This window comes from Dermacentor albipictus, chromosome 1 (assembly GCF_038994185.2).
Source record: "Dermacentor albipictus isolate Rhodes 1998 colony chromosome 1, USDA_Dalb.pri_finalv2, whole genome shotgun sequence".
NCBI lineage: Eukaryota > Metazoa > Arthropoda > Arachnida > Ixodida > Ixodidae > Dermacentor > Dermacentor albipictus.
This window is the reverse complement of record NC_091821.1, coordinates 67,367,005-67,389,196: the sequence shown is the minus strand read 5'-3', so window position 1 is coordinate 67,389,196 and position 22,192 is coordinate 67,367,005. Positions and strand designations below refer to the sequence as shown.

At 45.8% G+C, this 22,192-nt stretch overlaps 1 protein-coding gene across 2 annotated transcripts in view; it reads right to left on the bottom strand.

Annotated features, from left to right (window-relative positions):
- LOC135906702 (stomatin-like) overlaps window positions 1-22,192 on the bottom strand; it is an 88,285-nt gene that overhangs the window by 42,876 nt on the left and 23,217 nt on the right. For both annotated transcript variants that reach the window (XM_065438250.2, XM_065438251.1), the window contains exons 2-5: window positions 16,495-16,601; window positions 13,234-13,306; window positions 12,766-12,848; window positions 10,435-10,638 (exon numbers count right to left, since the gene is read on the bottom strand). In XM_065438250.2, the coding sequence (XP_065294322.1) occupies window positions 10,435-10,638; window positions 12,766-12,848; window positions 13,234-13,306; window positions 16,495-16,601 (467 nt within the window). The remainder of the gene's footprint in view (window positions 1-10,434; window positions 10,639-12,765; window positions 12,849-13,233; window positions 13,307-16,494; window positions 16,602-22,192) is intronic.

Below are 22,192 nucleotides of genomic sequence, written 5' to 3'. Positions count from 1 at the left end.
GACAGCCTTTGGCACACAGAAATGTCCGGCAAGAGAGTTTCACAGCAAGAGATACGAAACTGTCCTAACGTGACGCCCTAATGCCTGTAAAGGCGCCGAGACGGCGCCTTTACAGGCGAGGGTAATGTTACGACGCATCCAAGAGTGGCGCCAGTCAAAAGAAGACGATTTGACGTGTAGAGGTGGAATCGGTCTCGACAGCTATCTTGTTTATGCATCGTTGTCTCTCTTGTAAATATGGTAAATACATCTTTATATGTGACTTCTGCAACGTAACAATATCTTCACGCGTCTACGGGACGCGTGAGATACAGGGTACATTCGATTGACCCTGCACTTCGTTAACTAGTTCCCACCAGTTCAGTGCGAGTTCTTACTCCTGCGGAACCGGCACGGCACCTGCTCCACGAACGCTGCGCTAGTAGCTCTCTGACGAGTGCAAAGAATGCTGTGAACTAGTCCTGCACGAAGCCTGCACCGCGTGAAACGAATAGCGAAGTGCAGTTGCCGCCATGCTGAACTGCTAAAACGAATAGTGAAGTGCAGCTCCTCGAGAACTAGTTCAGAAAGTGCAGGACATTCGAACGGACATATAGACGAGTGGCACGAGTGGAACATAGGAACGAGTGAACCTATACATACGCCTGCCCCCTTTATAGGCCGTCTGAAAATTTACGTCTCTCAATGACGCGTTTTCGTTTATTTAAAATATACTAACAAGAGCAGAGAGAACTAACAAAAATACTAATTAATGTTTCTTTAACAAGGATTGATTTACTCGTGTATTTTAATGAGAAAGGTGTATTTGCTTTCTATAGATACAACCATATCTGCTGAACCCAGTTTTTCTGAGCAAAACTCTGCGGTTGAGAGGTCGTGTTTGGTAAAGTTTTCTCTGCGGCGACCGAAGGTTTATATCGCCGTTTGTCTTGCCGTTTCACCGCATATGTTGTTGGCAAAACTAATATTGCGCTATGCATAATAAACAACATTTCAAGAGTGATATATATGTGCGTGTGGGCGCGTGCGTGCGTGCGTGCGTGCGTGCATGCGTATATAACTCTTAAAGAAAACGGCGTTGACAGAATATGGGCGCCGAGACTGAACATTCATCACTCTTCCGGCAAGCAAAATGTAAATATATTTGGAAGGTCTGTGACCGACAGAAAAACGCTCATGACTCCCGAAATAAAGCCAAATACCGTGTAATGGAACCCAGCCATAATTAAAACGATTAAATTGAACCAGCCTGCGGCAACAAAATTGATTGCGTATAATTTGTACAAGTAGCAAGTTTGCGTTGTATTTCTTAGTCATCATTAGTATGCACTGATGCACTGTTTTTGTGTAAGACGATGAGAAAAGCGAGAGCAAGGTGAAAGCAGGAGCCAACGACAAGCCCACTTGTCGAAACGTTGGCTCCAGCTTTCACCTTGTTCTCGTTTTGCTCATCGTCTTGAGTTTCCATCTCCCGCATTCCCCATGTTTTCCCTGTTTTTATGTAACACGCGCACGCAAGCACCTATGATTCGATTATCGGCTTGTGTGCGCGGCGTTTATTCGCCCCTTCGATGGCGCCGTCAAGGGGTCGGTCGAAATGGGCAACATTTTGCGAATTGTTAAATAAGTAATTCATTTGCGGTGTTCCTCTTCGCCAAAAGGGATGCGAGCTGGGGGCGAGCTGCAAGCGACTGTTAGCCTGTCACAAGTGCGAGGTCTGGTTTGCGGCGGGTATCGTTTTGAGAGGCCGTCAACGTAACCCTGAGTAACCCTGAAAGATACCCAGGTAATCCGTCACGTGAATCCTTCAGTGTTCCGTCTTCCATGCTGTCTTAGCTAGTACACGTGAACGTCACTACGAGGCGATTGTGCAGCCTTTCTCGTTGCTTTGTCTTCTTTTCTTTCTTCGTTTCTTCAGCCTTTTCCTCATATACCTTTGTTTGCTGCTTAGTGGAAGTCCAGCCAGTGTTTCTACAGCAAGACAAGCCGCTGGTGAGGTTCTAACAGAGATCGGGAAGTTTAAAGGCTGTGTGAAATCGCTTGACGGTTGTTGTAGAAGTTTTTACCGAACGCAAGTAATAATATGCCGGCGATCGTTAATGATACGAGAGAAAATGAAATAAGACAAAACAAATTACGATCCAGCATTATGTAGGGTATGACATGCCAGCGCAAGATCGTAACAACGACGTAGCGACCGATTCTGGGGCTGTAACCTCGCTTTCTTAAAAGAAGAAGGAAGCACGCCTGCTTAGAAGCGGTGCTATCAAAAAATAAATAAATAAAATAAATAAATAAATAACGCGGAAACATATTCAGCTTGATAAACTCATTCGTCGAATGTACAGCGTTGTTTCTCTTGTATGCGCTTAGTTCAAATTACCCGCGTTACCGCAACGAGTAGGATTTCGTGAAGGCCACCCCTAGCCATAAGCATTGGAATGGCTGACAACGCTCTCTGCAACGCCTGTCTTTGCGAGGAGACGATGGAACACATTCTGTGCGATTGTCCTGAATATAATGTTCAGAGACAGTCCATGGCGTCCGTTCTAGCGCACCTGGACAATAGACCATTGTCAGTTGCAACCATTTTCACATATCGCCGACAGAAGACATCGCAGCTGAAGGCGACGAAGGTACTACTTCGGTTTATGAAGGATACGGGCTTGGACAAGCGGCTGTGACAGTGATGTCGCGTAGCGCGCAAGAATGACGGACTGTAACTGACGATGTGTTTGCTGTGTTATGTGCTCTCTCTCTCTCTCTCCTCCCATCTTTCGTCCCCCCCCATCCCGCTCCCATTTGTAGGGTAGCAAACCGGTTAGGCTAAACTGGTCAACCCCCCTGTCTTCCTTCTCCACTTTTTCCTTCCTTCCTTCCCGCGTTACCGCGATACTACATACGTTGCTGCCTTTCGTCGCAGTCAACCGCTTATTGTTACCCTCTTGCTCGTAATGGGTGAATTTTGCCTTATTTTCACCAAAACTGAGCAGTATACGTATTGCGAATACCATCAGCCTTATTAGATATTCTCTATCAAAATATGACGTATAAGAAAGTGACTTCGGCTCGTGTTGCAGGTCATCGCAGCTCGACTAGTAGTGCACGCAATTTGGGCGCGCATTCAGACGTTCAAGAAGACGTGACGCGCGGTGTTTACCAAACGACAGGAGCAAGAGTCAGGAACCACAACGAAAGGCGTAGGAGGCCCCGCAGAGTGCAGGCGGCGGATATCCCCGTGGAGCGTCTGCGGGCTCGCGTCGCGTGGAGCCGTATTACGATGTTAAGAGGGCGCCGAGTGATTTACGCAAGGGCCGAGCGAGAAGCCTGCAGTCTGCGGGCTCTCCACCGACGCCGGAATCACGGAGGTGTGGAAAGCACGCCCGCTGTACGCTGTCAGCGAGCTCGTTTATTCTTCGCGTGGGGAATGCTTCCCGCATCGGCGAGCACCGCGAGCCTCTGTCAATATACCATGCGCTACACACGCCGACGAGTTTGACGGATTGCGCTCGCATTTGCTCCGTTGGACGGCCTGTCTATTCATCGACGCTTGAATGCAAACGAACGAAAACGCCCTCTCTCTCTATTTCAACACACACACACACACACACACTCACACACACACACACACACACACACACACACACACACACACACACACACACACACACACACACACACACAAACGCGCGCGCGCACGCACACACACACACACACACACACACACACACACACACACACACACACACACACACACACACACACACACACACACACACACACACACACACACACACACACACACACACACGCTTTCGCGAACTTAGTACACGGACTACGCGCACTAAGGATGTCATGTCTACACGCGTCTTAAACAGCACCATGGTTTGCGAGACTAACCAACCTACTGTTGTCATCTTTTCAACGAAAATAACGACTACTATGCTTTCAACCCCACCAGACGCATCGCCTTCGGCAGTATAATTTTATACTCTGCCACTATGCAACACTTGCAGCCTACGATATTATTGTAGTCTGCAAGTGCCCTAGGCCTGCAACAACTTTGCTGCCCTACAATATGACTATTTTAATTATTTATTCTTGGCTGTAGTAGCAGTGCACTTTAGTGGATAGAGGAGAGGATACCTCATAGGGGGACTCTTTAATCTATACTCTAGTGGTCTGTCTGGCGCCGTGCCAGGTGGGCATGATGAAAAACAAAATTATCTGCACAGTGCACGTCACAGATGCACAACATACACAAAGCGCAGCACAACACTCAACAAACTATTTCATCGACACCAGTGTGTCTAAGGTTAAAAGTCATATCATAAGAAGCCAACAAACACTGACACTTGCAGAAGGTTAAAAGTGTTACACGAGATGCACAGGCAGCGTTAGTCTGTGAGTGACGTTAGAAAAAGGGGGGAAGATGAAGGAGGGGCGTAGGGTTATAGGAGAAGGTTTGTCGCAGAATGACACGGGGCCCCATCTGAAACATTCATCACATCCCGTAAACTCCTTCAGAACTGATTTTTAAGGTTTAAGGCATTCTATACGAACTGAATAAAAAAAAAGAAAAGAAAGAAAGGAGGAAGGAACTGAAAAAAAAAAGAAAACTCTGCCTCGTCGGAACAGTGATCGAGCTATAAAAATACGTAATTCACCAGTGGCACCGAAACAGAATGACAGAGCAAGATTCGTGGTCTGTGTTGTCTGCGTTCCCAAGATGCACGGAGTCGCAAAATAACAAGCGACTTTCGCACTAGAGCAATCGAGGAATGTTTTCCTCGTCGTTGAACGATAAGCGACTGTGCCCCTTATCATGGAGGCCAAAAGGACACTCTCGCTTATCAGTCCCCACGCTTAGGAGCACAGTCTATCTCCCCCCCCCCCTCCTTTTGGTCCGTGAACCTGACTGTGTCAACAACTGACTTAGCCGCGCCAACTCTCCACAATTAGATACTAGCGTCCTGCTAGAGTGCAGCTGATGCAGCAGCACGACATAATACGACAACCGCATTCCTTATAACTAGATCTGAAATGCGTAGCATTTTTAAGAGGCACATATACCCGTAACAGTTGAAGAAAGTGGTTTGATCGAATTTTAATTACTTCTAATCTTTATTCGATATACTGATAGAGCTCAGCGGGAGCCTAGAAACGCTTATCCACACCGCCTGCGATTGGGTGAGAACCTAGAACGCCTCTCTCTGTTTTAATACCGCGAATACTTGAAACCATGAAGGTGAGTGGTGTACAATTTGACATTGCATGATTGGAGACAAATGAGTCTAAATAAGCTGTTGTGATCGCGGCCAACAGCTACTTTCCAAAAACCTGCACTTGTCGCTCTTCGAGTTTTTTGAAGTAAGTGGTACATTGTCGTAAGAAGTGCGTGCACATTTCCACCCGGTGAAAGTTACATCGTACGAAGGTTGTTCAATAAAAACTGGGACTGATCCTCTGAAATCTTTATTTTAGAAAATTATTCATCAGCACTTTCATTCCTTTCTACAGGGTGTCTCAGCTAACTTTAGCTAGAGTTTAAAAATATGCGAATGTCCCGTAGCTGGACAGAACCAAGGAAGTGTTTACCGTCACTTCGAGATACTTAAATTATTTTTTTCATTCCGCCTAATTATACAATGTCTTAATAAATAATGAACTTCTCAAGTATTATAATTGGCTGAAAAGTGTCGATAAGAAAATTACAGAGCGACATGAATAACTCCCAATGCAGCTCTCTGTTACTCAATGCGCGCTGCGTAAAACTGTTTTTCCGAGCGTGAAAGGAGCCCGCAAATGCACGCAAAATTGCCGCGCGCCTGGCCGCTCGAGGCACTTCGCATGTATTTGCGAGCTTCTTTCACGCTCGGAAAAAACAGTTTTATGTAGCGCGTATTGAGCAACAGAAAGTTGTATAGGGAGTTTTTCATGTCGCTCTGCAATTTTATCATTAGCACTTTTCATCTAATTATAATAATTAAGAAGTTGATGCTAAGAAGTTAAGAAGTCGCCGCTGCTGAGCTGAACCGAACTCGCATGGCAAGAGTTCTTCAAGGACTGATATGAGGGCAGATATGATACACATTTGAGGCTGCGCCACGAATGCACTGGGTAAGAGGGGCCGCTTTTCAATGAACGTATTTCAGGTCAACGCTTTAGCGAGCTGCGCCATGAATGCGATGGGTATGTGCCGCCCTTCAATGAATTTCTCGCCAACTTGGGGGTCACTGAGTATATGCCACTGGGCGTGCGGCAAGCGGGGGAACAATTCTCAGCGTTCGCGGGCACCGGCGCGCTACGCTTCTCGTCTCGGAGGCTACGCGCAGACTTCTCGCCAGGGCCACTAGATGGCGCAGCGTGTCCGGAAGAAGCGCGCGATAGGAGCCTGGTTGCCGCATGGCGCGTCTCTCAGCCTTCGCACGCACCGGCACGCCATGCATTTCAGCAGCGCAGGCTTCGCGGCGGCGGCGCTAGATGGCGCCGAGTGTTCTTGGGTAAGCGCGAAAGAGGAGTCTCGCCGCAGTACACGCCTCATACACGACTCGTTTCGACGGTGGGAATATGTTGTGTCGCTATATTGATTCAATGCTAACACATTACCGTCGACAGTCGACAGTAGAGGGGGTCTGCCAGAATATTTATTTCTCTCTTGTTATATTTTGGACATACTTAATGTATCTATAGCGTTCGCGGCATTTTAACCTGTATTTATCTCCTGTCATATTTTGTGATCGGAGTATTTGTCATGTTTATGTAATTTTATAAAGTGTTTCTCTTGCTTTCTTAATACTGTGCAATATCTGATATATTTCTATGCTTCGCATGTGAAAAGACTCTCCATCTCATTCTTCACGTTAAAAAAGTACAGTAGCCACCTGCAGCACAAGACTATAACTTAGCCAGGTTTAAGTGATATGCACATTTTAGTTTTGTTGCTCATCACGGAAAAAAGAAGGAAATGGGCTGCTAAACAAAATCAGCAGCATTACGTGTTCATCGTTTACGTACGGCAGTCAGACTTTAGTGCGGACGAAGCGATTAACGTATAAACACGTTTTTTTATATAATTAAACTCAATATAACGAAAACCTTGCAGCTCTTATTACACCAGTTTGAATCCTGTGACAGACCATAGGCTGTAGCTACAGTAGGGAGGCTAGAACTGGGAGGTGTGAAAACCGGCCGCACCAAGCTTGCCGGGATGTGCGATCCCGGCGCAGTGACGCTGTCGTCCGGGGGTGCGGCAGCTGCTCGCGGCGTCTGAGGCATCGGATTCGCGCCGCGTGTTGCTTGCTTTTCGCAGGTGCAAGTTATGCTGCCATTCAACAACAATATTGCCCTTTCACGATATATGCTTATAGCAATGGACAACCTCCAAGCGCGGAAAGCGGACGCGGCCGCTCCATCTTCACAGAACAGTGGCGATTGCGTCGCTATCCCAATGCCAAGAACAGACGCAGCGGGAAAGCTCCGTTCGCTCGCTCGCGAGCTCACGTTGGCCCAACGGAATTCGGCAGACTCTAAAGACCAGCGCCCTTGTTCCCTGGACCCTCATATGAAGCTCCGTCTTCCACATGGTTTACCAAGGCGGGAGGTAACTCTCATTTGCTGTCTGTGGCTTAGAGTGGCCTTTACTGACGCGTGCTCCTACCTTATCGGAATGGCCACAAGTCCAGAATGTGAAGCTTGCGGGTGCAAAGAGACGATAGCACACCTTCTGTGTGAATGTCGTCATTTCAATGCAGAAAGAAAAGTCCTCAGCGCCACGCTCGACTAGACTGTCAACCGTCCCCTTACGGAAGCCAGAATTATTGGACTCTGGTCCCAGCCGACGTCGGCCGGAACTACTTTAGAAGCGCTAATGTGCTTCTTAAAAGAAACTGGACTCATTGAAAAGCTATAGAAAGTGCGAACTATGGCGTTCTTTTTTTTTAATCTTGTCTTTTTTCTTTATCTTTTCTGCGCCTCACCCCATATCCCCATGCGCAGAGTAGCGAACCAGAGACTTCATCTGGTTAACCTCACTGCCTTTCACCTCTTGCTTTCCCTTCTCCAACCGCGGCATCAGTACCAACCTTACGCAAGCAAAATAATCCAGCCATAATGCAACCATTCTTCGATAAAGCAAATTTTGAAAGTACTGCATATTTATTACAATTGTTGCGAATGCAAAATCATCTCTACAAATTTTTATATGAATTATCGACATAAATGGGAGGCTGGTATCTTTCGCCAATATTTCATTGTTTCATTGCTCTGAAGTTAGCGCACGCTAACGTGCGAGACATTATAATGACTCTTACTGCGGAAGTCACTGATATTTATTGCGAATGATCGTGTCCATTTATGTATTCTCTCTTTCTCAATGCACCCTTTGAGTGGCACCTAAGGTCGTGCAATCGCTGAGCCAGTATACTGTATACTTAATGTTGTAGAGAAATTGACATGAACCTTGTTTATGTATTTATAAACCATATCTTTATCAGTAATAGTATCCGTGGCTCTGTGGTGGGTGGTGCCTTAAGCTACGAAAGACTTCAGCATCTTTATTTTATATTTCTTTCACTTGCTGCTTGGTTGAGGCCCTTTAAAAGAAAAATTAATCCTTGTGATAAAAATATTCTAACAACTAATCAGGTTGGTTCGGTGCAATGCTTGGTAGCCAGTTTGTGAAGCGCTGGTGCCTGGCGTAGTACGTAAGCTGCTTACAATCTCTGAACGCATGTACACTGTGCTAAACATACGTTAGCCTGCTTAATTCGACAGCATGAAACAAGTTGTACGGTGACTCTCACGGCTACAGAAAATAGAAACCCTCCAAAATACCATTCCTTAATTGGATACGTCAATAGGCGTTTCCGCTAGAGTACTGTCTGTCCCTTGGTACATCGTAGGCATCTCTGCATATGGGAGAACCCGCTTTCTTGTCACGTTGCCTGCAATATAGTACACAAAGCGAGCATCGCTGCGCTACTCTGTGTAGTCAACACACGTTCTACGGCCACTTCTGCTGCCTCCTTGAACACTGCAGCATTATGTACCTCTTTGTTCAGCCTCATTTTGCTATAGAAACTCCTCTATAGCGCACACATAGCGGAATTCTCCTGTAGAACTCTTTAAGCCCAGGATAGCCCGCTCCCAACTCCCAAAATGTCCTTTGCATGCCGCCGCACGGAAAAAGGAGGCGCAAGAGCAAAGGCCACACGAGCACCTGCTGTAGCAACAACTGGAAGTTTAGTAAATAAGGCAAACACGCAAAAATACTTCTTGACCATCCGCACACGTGAGCAAGATATACGAAAGGCACGTGAGAGGTCACACGCCAGTTGCTGTTATGCCCCGTCCATGGCTCACGGAAATGTCATCTTATCACACTCTATTCAGCGCTCCTGTGGCGGAGTGTGTGGCCTGAAATCTTGGTAATGAGGCCCCTGCAGCGCTGGAAAGTAGTTGCTTCGCCTCAGTTATACACGCGGAGGTAATAAAAGAAAAGCAGCTATGCAAAACGCAAAGTGGTTACCACATGAAATCCATTTCAAGTTTACGTTCGGCGTCAGGCGCCACCTGGTGCCGGCGCGTCCGTTATATACGCTTCGCGACGACCGTGGTTATACCCCAGCCGAAACGCCTTATATGTGGTTACCATTAAGAACGGCTGCTTGATGATACGCATTTCGGCCGTGAAAATTATTGATTATAATTATTTCACCGACCGACCGAACGACCGACCGAGTCATTCACTTCTACGGTTCAGCGCAACACATGGGTTACGAGAGGCGTCGTTGTGGATGTTATTTTCCTGGGTTAATTTTGACGACAAGGGGTGCTTTAACGACCGCTTTTACATTCCGCCCGCATCAGCATAAGACCAAGGATCGAAACCGTTATCTTGTACTAGCAGTAGCAGGGCGGCCATAGCCACTGAGAGCCACCGCGTTCTGTGTTGAACTTGTTGCCGATTAGCCTAATGCCTTGCGCTACGCTGTGTTAATCTACACTACAAGTGTGGGCGTCGTTATAGACTTGAAACACCGGCATTTGTGCAATCTCTCCAAATGCACACAGAGTGCAGAGATGGTTCTCTCTAGACTGCCATCAGTGACAGTGTGCGTTGCTTTCTAGTGATTACAGCAGGCCGAGTTTCCCAAAAGAGGAGCACACGCCACGGTGGCTAAGTGACTTATGACGTTTTCCAGCTCAGCAGGTTCAATACCCGGCCGGGGTGGACGCATTGCGATTGGGGGGAGGCGGCATGCAAGAACGCTCGTGTGCTGAGATTTCCGTGTACGTTAAAGAACCGCAGGTGGACAAAATTGATCCGGAGCTCCGCCCTCCAACTACACCTCGTTCCTGACAGCCAAACTCTGGCTTTGGCACGTAAAACCCACAAATTATTATCAGAAATTCACACGAGTTGGGATTTACCTGCATGGTGTGGCTGATGGTCTCGCGCTCGGAGAGGATCTCCGAGAGGCTCTTCGTACCGAGCACGTTGCGCAGAGTAGTGGCCGCCAAGAGGCGCGTCGAGCGCCCGTAGTCCTCCACGTTGGTCACGGCCACCGTGGCATTCTGAATTCGGTAATACACCACAGCGTCCACCGCGACGGTCACCGAGTCCTTGGTCAGGATCTGTACGAGCCAGCGTGAAACGCCCTTGTGTACGTGGACTTGGGCGAGTCGACGCCATGGGTACACTAAATGGCCGTCGAGGTCATTTTGCCGGTTAGACAGGACGAAGAAACGTTTCAGCTATGGAACCATGGCTTGATGACAAAAAAAGAAAGGTGAAACTACTAGAATACAAATGCAATTTTATACACGCTTGGTAGTCGGCAGAAGCTAACAGTGTGTCCGTGCAGTTAACATGCACGATGTTTTTTTTTGTTTTTGTTTTTTTACGAATCCTTCCGAGCGGATGAAACCAATGGTATCTTGTTAGAAATTTCTCAGAGAAACCTCCGGTATTTTTATGCTTTCATTAATAGAGTAATTAGTACTGATTAATTAACAAACTATTTAATCACTACGCTTACGGCCACAATGTTTGTAGATCACATTTGAATATATACCTTTCATTTGTTTGCGATGTGTTAGCGTTTGCGCAGTTCTTCTTTCTGTACGTAAAATAATTAACTCGCTGTGGCACGCAAACCGCGGCGCGCGACGGTGAAGGTTTCGTGGGCTTTCTTGTAAACGGCAACGCGTCGAAAAGAAATGAAAAAGGTGCTTTCTCAACGCTTTTACAGGGAAGAGACGTGATTATTTTAGGCATGTAGTGAGAGCCCGTTAAAAAGCTTGCTGTATTGTTCAGCCTAAATTTACTAACAGGACAGCGACTAGGCACCACGACAAACAGGTGTCGTGTTGCCTCCTTCATGCGATGCCTATAAGTTTAGGCCGAACTCTAGAGCAAGCATGAACCAAATATAGCTCAGACAAAGCCTTTGTTGCCCTTAGAGCTTCTCTAACGCGAATGCCGTCCGTGACAGACCATCCCCGTTGTGGTCGTGCCATTCTCTCGCCATTTTCACCGTCACGATTGACGGGCACCCAAGCGGCCTTTGAAGAAACGCTCTTACGTATAAGTTGCGTGAATACGAGGCGAGGTATACGCATAGCTTGATGGATAGATTTAGCTGGGGGATCAGATGGAGAGGTTGGAAGCACGTGCCTCCTGCTTCTCCATTTCACTCATATATGGGGTATGAGTGATCAAAATGACTCGAAAATATCCTGAGTAACGCAGAAAAATGATAAAGAAACAAATGGAAGGTGGTGTGAGTTCACACTTAAGCGCGAAATTTGAAAAAAAGAACGAACAATGTAATCAAATTAAGGTTTAACGCATGCACATTCAATACAAAGTAAAAAGAACTAAATACTTCATGTTCAAGCGCATATACACTATTAGTACTTAGAACCAATATTGCACTTAACAAAAGAAATCCGCACAGCGCATAATGACCTCTTTTCAACAATGTTACTAGAGTTCTAGCAGGGTTGCGTTGCAATGCCTGGAGAAGGCCACGGTACTTGAAAAGTCTCTAAAGAGAGCGCAGGACTCCCCATTGTTCCGAAGGGTATGGGAAGCGCCGTCTTGAGGTTACAATGCAATTAACGGACTTAAAGCGTAACCTCGTATGCTGCAAGAACGACACATCTCCCCTTGGCGCAAATACCTATAAAATTTGGAGTCACCTTTACGATAAATGACACACGATCCTAAAGCTGATTTTTTTTTCTTTTTCTTTTTTTTTTTACTGAGAGGCGACAGAATTGAGCAGAAAGTGAATAAACACTGCCGAACGCCAATGGACTCTGCTTTTCGCTCTTTGCTTTCGCAGGACTCGGCTTATGTGCTTCACAGGTGGATGCCGAGTCCGAGGAGTTCACAACTCAACGTCTTTGCCAACAATGCGTGCCTTAAAGAATTAGGGTCCGTTGAGTTACGTTATGTATTTCTAAACGAGCCACTGAACATGCAAGAAGTAACGCGTCACCCTCGAAGCATCAAAGCTAGAAATGGCAAGCTGCGGTCTCATCACCAGTGTCATTTTTCGTGAAAAGGATTAAGAGACGGACATTGCCAATTTTAGAGAAAAAATAATGGTGTCCTTCCCGATTACTTAAGAGGTCTCAAATGCTATAACGTACCCCCCTGTTATCGTGCAGGTGGCACAGTGACAATGTAAAGTGTTGTTTAGCGCCACTCCCGTATCATGCGTTGTTAGAGAACACTCTATACAGTGTACTTACCTCTTGGGGTGGAACATCGAAGGACACCGTTCTCAAGTCGACTTTGGTATAGTTGTCAATGCAGGGAATGATGAAGAAAAGACCTGCGGGAAACCACGTTCATACACAATCGGCGCTCTCAATTCATCCGCTTATTCAATGGGAACATCCTGTATATCTGCCAAATTGAGAAGTCAGTCCTTTTAGATCACGCACCTTCAAGCTAAACAAGGTGTCAGGATCTCAGCGTGCCTGTGTTCGTGTTTTTATTTTTTACTGAAAGGGAGAAAAAAAGGAGCGAGGGAAAAATAGTACTTTCAGAAGACGAGGGCTGCAAGTGTCTGGATGCTCATGAGCATAGCCATCTTCCTAATTAATGCAGTATAGGCTCTCTATTAGTTTTAGCAAAACGACTCGTGGTTTTGTGAACACTGCAAAAAAAAAGAAAGAAAAAAAATTCCGCAACTGTTCGTCGCAGGAAACTCTCACCTGGTCCCCTTGCTCCTCCTTTGACAAGGCGACCAAGTCTGAAGATGACGGCTCTCTCATATTCCTGCACGATCTGGAAACGCAGCGGAAATTTAAGAAAGCATGACTTGACGAGTCCTATCACTTTCAGCAGCTCGGCGTTGCTCCTACGATGCCGTTACATTAAACAAGAAAGCTGGGCTAGTTGGTTACAAGTATTATAAGCATGACTTACCGCCGCCAAATTGCTACGGGACAGACGAAAACACACGCATTCAGTACGAACGTAGAGGAAGTGTTTATGCATCGCTTATCTATATGGTTCTTCGTCATTTGAATTTGGCACTGGTAAGTCATGTTTCACAATGCTGTTACATTATTAGCACAGCTGAATCAAATTATATTCAGGGGATTTCCCTTCAACACGTCGACGTAAACATCGCCTCGTAACGTTCACAATTCATTCCGCAACCATGCATTACTAAAGGAACAGCGGCACGTATATATACGTGGCGCTCACTTAAAGTTTGCAGCAGGTGCACTAAACAAACAAGGTGCACAGTTCAAACAGGTCGCCTTTAGGCGCCTTTAATTAGCAGCGTCTGTTCGTCTTAGTGAAACAACTACGTGCACACTTATCTCGCCGACAGACGCCTAATTGACCTCAAGTTTGGCCTGCGTTTCGCGGAATCTGTGAATACTGCATGCGGTGACGAGGAAACGATACATCATGTTCTGTGCCGTATACCCGCGGTGTACATAGACAATTGCTCTCCGTCGTTCTGCACCACTTGGACGACCGGCCTCTGTCGGAATATCAACGGGACTTATCGTCGCATCAGAAGGCCGTGTAAACGCTATACTGCGCTTACGATCCACGGGCCTATGTGAACGCCATTAATGGAAACGCCCTCCTTGTTCTTTCCTCTCTGCCCTCTTTCCAACCCCTGTTTCCCCCACAATAATGCAGCGTAGCAAACCTGAAACTCGCATCGGGTTAACCTCCCGGCCTTTCCTCTCTTCTTATATCTGGCATTGGCATGTAACGCAATTTTATCGTATTTCCTCTTTAGTCTGATTAACTGGTAAGCGGCCATTTCTGCGACAGGTCATTTAGAGTGGGTCATTGTTGACCGTAATTTATTACATTTAACATCAAAGCTTTCTTTTACAGCGGAGCCATCTTGGGCTTGTTTCCAGCGTTTCTTGACGTGCTTAGGCAAAAACGATGGCGGCGTCTATAGAGCTAAAATAGCTTAAGCGTAAGGCAAAATCGCATCAGCGGATGTGTCCCAGCTGCGTTTGAGGACACGTGTGTCAAAACAGGTGATGGATGGCGGATGATGGCTCGATGCGTTGCGATCTACGCAAAGAACGACAGCGCGGCCGTTGCGTCCTATGCCTTATACCGACGGCGGGCGAGAGCCTCTCCGTGAAACGTGCCGACGCGTGCGCCGTGCAGACTGGGGACGGAATCATCTCCACCGTATACGTTCATTCCGGAACGTCAAAGAGGGACCTTGAATACTTTATGATCGACACATATGGGGTGGGTCCGCCCGGTGGAAATCCATCGTAATTATGGGTGACTTTAACGTCGATGTGTCTCGTCCCGACGGAAAGTGGTTCTTGGCGTTTCTCGTGGAAAGGTTCGGCCTTCAATGTTACACCAGGACCGATGTCTCCACGACGCGCCATCGAATGTGCAAATAGGTCTAACGTTCGCTAAGAACATCTCCAGTGTCGCCATAGAGCCCATGGCCGTCTATCGTAGCGACCATAAAGCCATAATTACTGTGGCCATGAGATAAACGCAAATACAGATAAACATAACAAATTGCATATTTGTGTTATGTTGTTTACTTGTTTTATTTTGTTTTCTTTATAGTTATATACAGCTCCGCTGATCATCCACCTTCGCAGAGCGGAATGGCTCTGTATTTTTTTCTAATATTACCTACATTTTATTTGCACGAGCCAGTTTTCTTGGAGTGTCACGGTGGAGTCAACACGTAATGTTTGCGGCTTGGTGAATGAAATGAAAATACATTAATTTCTTCGGTTTTGAGTGCAAAACCACGATACGATTATGAGACACGCCGTAGTGGGGGAGGCTCCGGATTCATTTCGAGCACCTTGGTTTCTTTGAACCTTCAGTCAAAAAGCGGTGCACGGACGTTTTCGCATTTCGCCCCCATCGAAATGCGGGCCACCGCTACCGCGGGATTCGCTCCCGCACCCTCGGGCTTAGCAGCGCTACGCCAAAGCCACTACGCCACCACGGCGGGTACCTTGGTGAATTAAATTTACGCAGATGTTACGGAACTATAGTACACGAACTCTCGTGCGGCGGATATTATTAGCAGCCGGCTACAGGTCAGTAAAAAGGTACCAATCAATGAGTTCTATAAAGTCGCCGGCGCGTGTTCTTGCGCAGTACAAGAGCCTCTGTTGATCATTTATGTTGCGAACACACATAATAAAGAACGTCACACATTTGTTGCTTGCACATTTCGATTGACGATTAAGCGACACTCATCAATGTATATGCACTACCACTTGCCCCGCAGATGCAAGGAATGTGTTGAAGGCAATTTATTACCGTCGCGTTATATATTTCTCAATCGCTAGAAAATGTGGAGTTAAATTTGGCAGGCGAGAAATGGCCCCTTATTTTGATCCTACTCAATCGAGTAAAAAAAAAATCTCCCTGTAGCCGCTGTAGCTGAGGCGCGTCGTTCACCGCTATATTTTGCAGCACGCATTATAGAAGACTTAGCTAAACGAAAAAAAAAAACTAAAATACTCTAGCGTGGAAGCCACCGCTCTTAGAACTGCGGCCGCATTAGCGAAGAAGTTTACTACGTCACCGGTTAAAGCGCACTGCACTGCATCAGCGAGCAAGGCAGCTTCTTCAGCAACCTATCTTAAGTAAGACCGCCTCAAGATTTGAAAGGCTTGCACAGCGAGCTTCTAGCGAAAATCTAGTCAGCGAAACTTTTCCTTCCCTCATACTATCTCTCAAAGCAGCTTCGTAAGCGATTGCCTCCGCAGGAAGTTATCACAAGCAGAGTAAACTCTAAGATCACGCGGCAGCAGTTACTATCGACTTCGCTCCTCGTTTTGAAGGCGTGTTCCTCGCATGCGCTTGAAAACTGCCAGTCCTGCTTGTAACGAGCAGAGCGCACGCATACACAGTCGCTGAGTGCGAAATGCCGCATTTAGAGTCGAAATCGTTGCTGCCCACTTCTAAGCATGAGGAAACGATAGGACGGCACGTACCTTGATGCACATGAACAGCGACAGGGGAAACGTCAAGATGATAAAAAATATGGATATGGCTGTGAGGAGGAATGTGCAGATGCCATTCTTGCCTGTTTCCGTGTAGGCTGCGTGACAAGAGATAACAAGAACGGTTTGAGCAATAGCATTTTTGTCGGCGTCGTAAAACTTGGAAAACACACTCGCATATCCGCGACTGACGTTGACATATCGGGCAGTTCGCAACACATACATAAGGTTTCGCTTATGTAGGGGCAAGCATTAAATAAATACGTGCTTTCAGAAAACACGAAAGTAACACAGCACTTATAACTGACGCCTTATGAGCACAGAATCATTTTTTTATATTATAGTCGTATAACTGATACCTTAGTCAAGCTGCGAAGAAAGTTAAAATTATGAAGTTGTACCGCGCAAAAGAATATGTGACTGAGTTCTGATTTGCAAAGTGAATTGCAGTTGTGCTGTTTGGAATTTCCGTGAATTATGCGTGATGGGGTTGCAAGTTTACTTTCTTTTATTTTTTGAATGAGTTTTGCAATTCTTTACAGCAGACCCAGGTTACTATATTATTGTATTGGCTAAGCGAAAGGAACATCGGGCATCATCCCCGAAGGCGACGTCGTCTACACAAAGGTCAATAATAATAATAATAATAATAATAATAATAATAATAATAATAATAATAATAATAATAATAATAATAATAATAATAATAATAATAATAATAATAATAATAATAATAATAATAATAATAATAAAGCAGCTCCCGGTGGCAGACCTTTAAAAGGGCCGCTTTCTTCTGGCCGTTTATTTCGAAGCTCTTCAAAAAAGGAAAGGTAAATGAAGTACTCCATTTTCGTTGAATAGTTTTATACAAATGGGAGGGCAGGCTACACCTGAGCCGGCTATTGCAAAATACAGTTAAACGTTCAAACGCTATTCCTTTGCCTATATAGCACACACGCACACACACGCGCACAAGCAAACAAAAATACAAAACAGGAAATAAAAAATAAAACGCACCGGAGAGGCGCCCTAGATGCACAAGTGTCAATTAATAAAGTTTATACAACTGTGCAATAAATATAGTAGTATACAAACAAATATCGAATATCATATTGTTGAAATAATTCTGCGACTTCAGCTATCGTTACGTCATAAAGAAGTCGCAATCCTCCTTTGGTCGAAAGTTCTACGCGTTTTGTTCTGTACCTGAAAAAACAGTTCAGAAAAACACTTTTAACAACGCCCCTTTTGCTTAACAGCTTGATATCACCAACTAAAGAGATACCGAAAAATGCATGCAAGTTGAAGTAAAGAACTGAAGAGCTATAGAAGATATAGTTTTGCTGGAAGTAAAGAAGCATGGAAATATCATGCGTCGTGTTAGATTATCTCGTGTGTCTCAGCCTCTTCTTCGTCCTCGTCTTGTGTGCAAACAAAAAGCTGCATTCATGTCCTACCAACATGCCCAGTCACCTTAGTACATTAGCTTGCTCTTTCTTTTTCTTCACATTCTTTACCTGTTACCACATTCGGTGCATGTGCAGCTATATCTTTGAAAATACAGTTAAACCTCTATATAACGAAGTAGGTAAAATCGACAATTTGCTTCGTTACATCAAAATTTTGTTGTATTGAAATTCACCTTTTATGCAAATAAGTACAGTCCCCGATCGATTTTTCTCACAGGGAAAAGGGCCGCAGAATTTTCCGAATTATCGGGCAATCAGTAAAAGCAAATTTGAACTAGGAAACAATTCATTTTGATGAATTTGGGAGTAGGCGACGAATGATACGGTTTCATGCCGCGTCGACGATATCTTCACATCGGCGGTGCAAATTAAGCGAAGCCAGCCACGCTTTCGCGTGCACTCCGCCCCCGCGCCTGGTAGCGTTACCCGCACTGGGACGACGCTATCGCGAAAAGCGCCGGCAGCTGGGAGCGAACGCTTCGTCTGCTTCTCGTTCCTATAACGGGTCATCGAAACTCGAGGTTGCGCAACCTCCAATACTAAACGCGCGCTAAAGCAGCTTACATGGTGCCACGCCGTCTCGGCACGCCCACTCTTTGCACACGCGGCAGGTTAGCTCAAAAGCAGGGTGCGCGGCTGCGTATGTGCTCAGCCGCGCCTACAGCCACGCGCAGCCACGGCGGAGATGCGTGCCAGAAATTGCGTCGGGAGGCGGTGGCATATAGACTTCGATGTAGTGCCATATCACTACGCAGACTGTGTGCATGGAAGTGTAAGCGAATGAAAGAGGTGCTATTTGCGTTACTTTTAATCGACTTCATTACGAAAACGCATGTAGCGCACCAACAAAGCTTGATTTCGCATGGATTGCAAAGGCTTCTGTACCTCGAACCAGTTTCATCTAGGGTAGTACCGACATAACTGGTAATTATTTACTGCTAAGCTAAAATGCCCCTATCCTATTCCGAAGTATTTAGTCATAAAAAGGACTAGTTGGACTAGTCCTTGTTAGTTTTAATGGTACCACTGTTAATGGTAGCTAGTTGTTATCGCTAGAGGACCGAAGTCCTTGCCTTCGTATGGCGCGGCTGAATTTAACCACTTTTAGCGAGCGGTCCACAAACACGCCTGGGTCGTCGCGATGTTTTCCAGCTTTGCTGGAGTGGCAGAGAAATGCTCTGAAACTTGAAAGTAGCTTCTGTGTCGAACAACGGGGCACACAGAATATCTCAATGCTACTAAAATACCCATATCAAGGTGGTGCACATTAAGACTGAAAAGAATATAATAACATACATATGTCACTATTTGAGCTTTAAAAATAAATTATTGGTTAGAAACTGTAGAAGTACACGAGCTGCAATGTCTCTGATACATATAGCAGATCTGATAGTTGTGGGAATTGTCGAATATTCACCATGGCAATCAAAGCTATATTAAGGCAGCCCCTCTGTCTCTGCTTTTGAATATCTTTGCCTAAGCGTTGTGCTAGCTGCGATGGACGCCTGACGAGCATCAAGAGATGCGATCTGACGCGCAGTTCGTCAAAACGTACTGAAATTCCGCCCATTCTGTCGTGGGAGGTCGTGAGCGGCGTAGAATGCGTTTGGACATTGAGACTTCAAAACTGTCAGAATTCGAACAACTGTAAACCGCAGCAAATGATTAGAGAAAAGCTCCGATCTCATTAGAGCCGACCATTTTGAAAAATTACATTGAATGTCTTATTGCAATTTCGAGTTTGAACTCGAGCTGTTAAACTGCAGCTAAACGACCGTCTGCTTTGCAGTTTCTCCTACAACCACAGGTGCGTCTTTCCGTCGCAGATGTTGTACAGAAGACTGTTTTGCCCGGGGGTGCCATTAAAAAAGCCGCACTGTATCTATTGTACGACGCGTACCCAGACCGAATGCAAATTTACACAGACGACTCTTCTAATCTGACCAGCTCCACTGGGGCGGTGGTCATTCCGTTAAGCTAGATCTGCATGAAGTACATCATATCTCACGTCACTACACCGACAAGGTCTGGACTTGTCGTCTTCCATAGCGCAGTTGAATAAGTTAATCAAGTCAGCCGATCAGCGGGCTATATTCTGCGATACAAAGGCGCCTCTACAATCTTTCTCGTCAGTTCTTTGTCACGCCCCATAATTCATATGGGATATTATAGATTGTACATACCATCATGCATGCGGCGGGCAGAGCGGCCACAACATATTTCAGTGGTTACCAAGACAATCCGTTATCATATGAAATGAAAGCGTGACCGCGGTTCCCTGGACAGTGCGAACAATGCCGGTACAGATAGAAGAAACCTTTACGCACCTGTTGTGTGAATGCCCTTCAGACAATGATAACAAGCTTGCCCTTCGCACCGCTTTGAGACAATGAGAAGACATGCCTTTCGCATGAAGCAAAGATTCTGAGACAGCCTATATGTGACTTCTTGTGACTTACTCATGACGAACGCTTGAGCCTTAAATTTGCTTCCAACCCTTCCTCATTGCGGGGTAGCCAACCTGTCTGTCTTTCCCTTATCACTTCCTTAGTTTTTCTGTGTGTTTGTGTGTTTTACTTGTATACCTCTCTTTTGAATATAGACACTGCTTTGCAATAACGATTCCAAGTCACGATGGGGGCTGACAGGTGGAAGCACACTGTGGGATAGAAGTATAAACAGGGATAAAGTGCCTCAGACAGTCTGGCCTGCGTTTCGATAGATAGATGTATCTCTCTGAAAGTCCCTGTTTATGCAACTTATATCTGGCTTTGCAGTAAAGGTCGGCTGAGAATAAGCACTGTGCATCCTCCGTCCTTGCCTTGTATTCGCGCTGTCTTCGGTTACGACAAACGCTTGTCATAAATGCCAAGTCAGCGCAGTTTTTGTGAAGCTCCGCAGCGCGTGATATTATGGAGGAACTAACCCGACAGACGCTGAGATAAAACTCTGTATTTAGCCAGTCCGCTATCCTGCGTTCCAAGTGACTCTCCTGCCTGAGACATTGCCGCCGCACAGGGGTACCGGTTGCTGGGCAAAGCGTGTGTGGCAGCGAATCTTTCGCACGATTGCCCCCAGTGAAGATTTATCTTAATCTATGGTTCAAACTCTGGAAGACCAGCACTAAGACGAACTACACAGAGAACGACTCACACATTGCACTGTCGTTCTCTGTTTATTTCGTCTGAGCGATGGTCTTCCAGAATTTGAAGCATGCAGAACCAACCGGCCCAAGTTACTACCCTACTCAATATATGTTTCGCTTCTCTGGGTGAGCTTGCATTATAAAAGTGATGAATTGTGTTGCATGTAGTAATACTGATCCCTTTTCTCATTGATATAGACAGTCCCTTTTAGTGACGCATAAATACAGCACAAGTCGAACTATCTGCTCACGTCCGCAGTCTTATGTTTCGTTGTTTGATTACTCTCGTCATGATCGTACAACATGTGATCAAATGTAGCCAAGAGTTCGACGAACGTTCGTCTGGTCAGGTAAAATGTTGATGAAGAAATTGCGGTGACTGACCAAGTCTAGGTGAAAATAACACAAGGACGTTTCGGGACCCGTACGGGTTCCTTGATCACACTCGAGTGTGAGTGTGAGTGTGATCCTTGAGTGGGATTAAGGAACCCGTACGGGTCCCGAAACGTCTCCGTGTTATTTTCACCTTGACTTGGTCAGTGACCGCAATTTCTTCATCAACATGTGATCAACTTCATAGCTTTCTCATTTAAACGCTACCCAGTTGGCGGTCGCATTACATGTATCAAAGGGCATCAAAACACTCGAGCCAGGGGCTTATCTTCGAGATACGCTATCCCACAGCAATTGAATCAATGGAGTGCTGACATAGGAGACGCCACGCTTTTGGATTGCCAACGCCTCAATGTATTTCGCACATTCACTCACCATCACCAAGGTTCTTAATGACTCCGGTATGATTTAGTGACAGTACCAGCAGCCACGGCATTAGTTAGTTCACAGGATTCATGCAGTCTCCTTATGATAATTTTATTAGAAGCAAGGCCTAAAGTCTTAGGGGTTCGAAGGCTGCTATTCCCCCTTCCCCCCTCACACACACACAAACACCGAAATTCCCAGCCCTTCCTCGCTTACCAAAATTAGCTGCTTCTAACGAGCGAAATGAACATACGTCAAAAAGAATAGGGAAGAAACGATAGACTAAGAATGATGGCCTGTACTGTTAACGCCCACT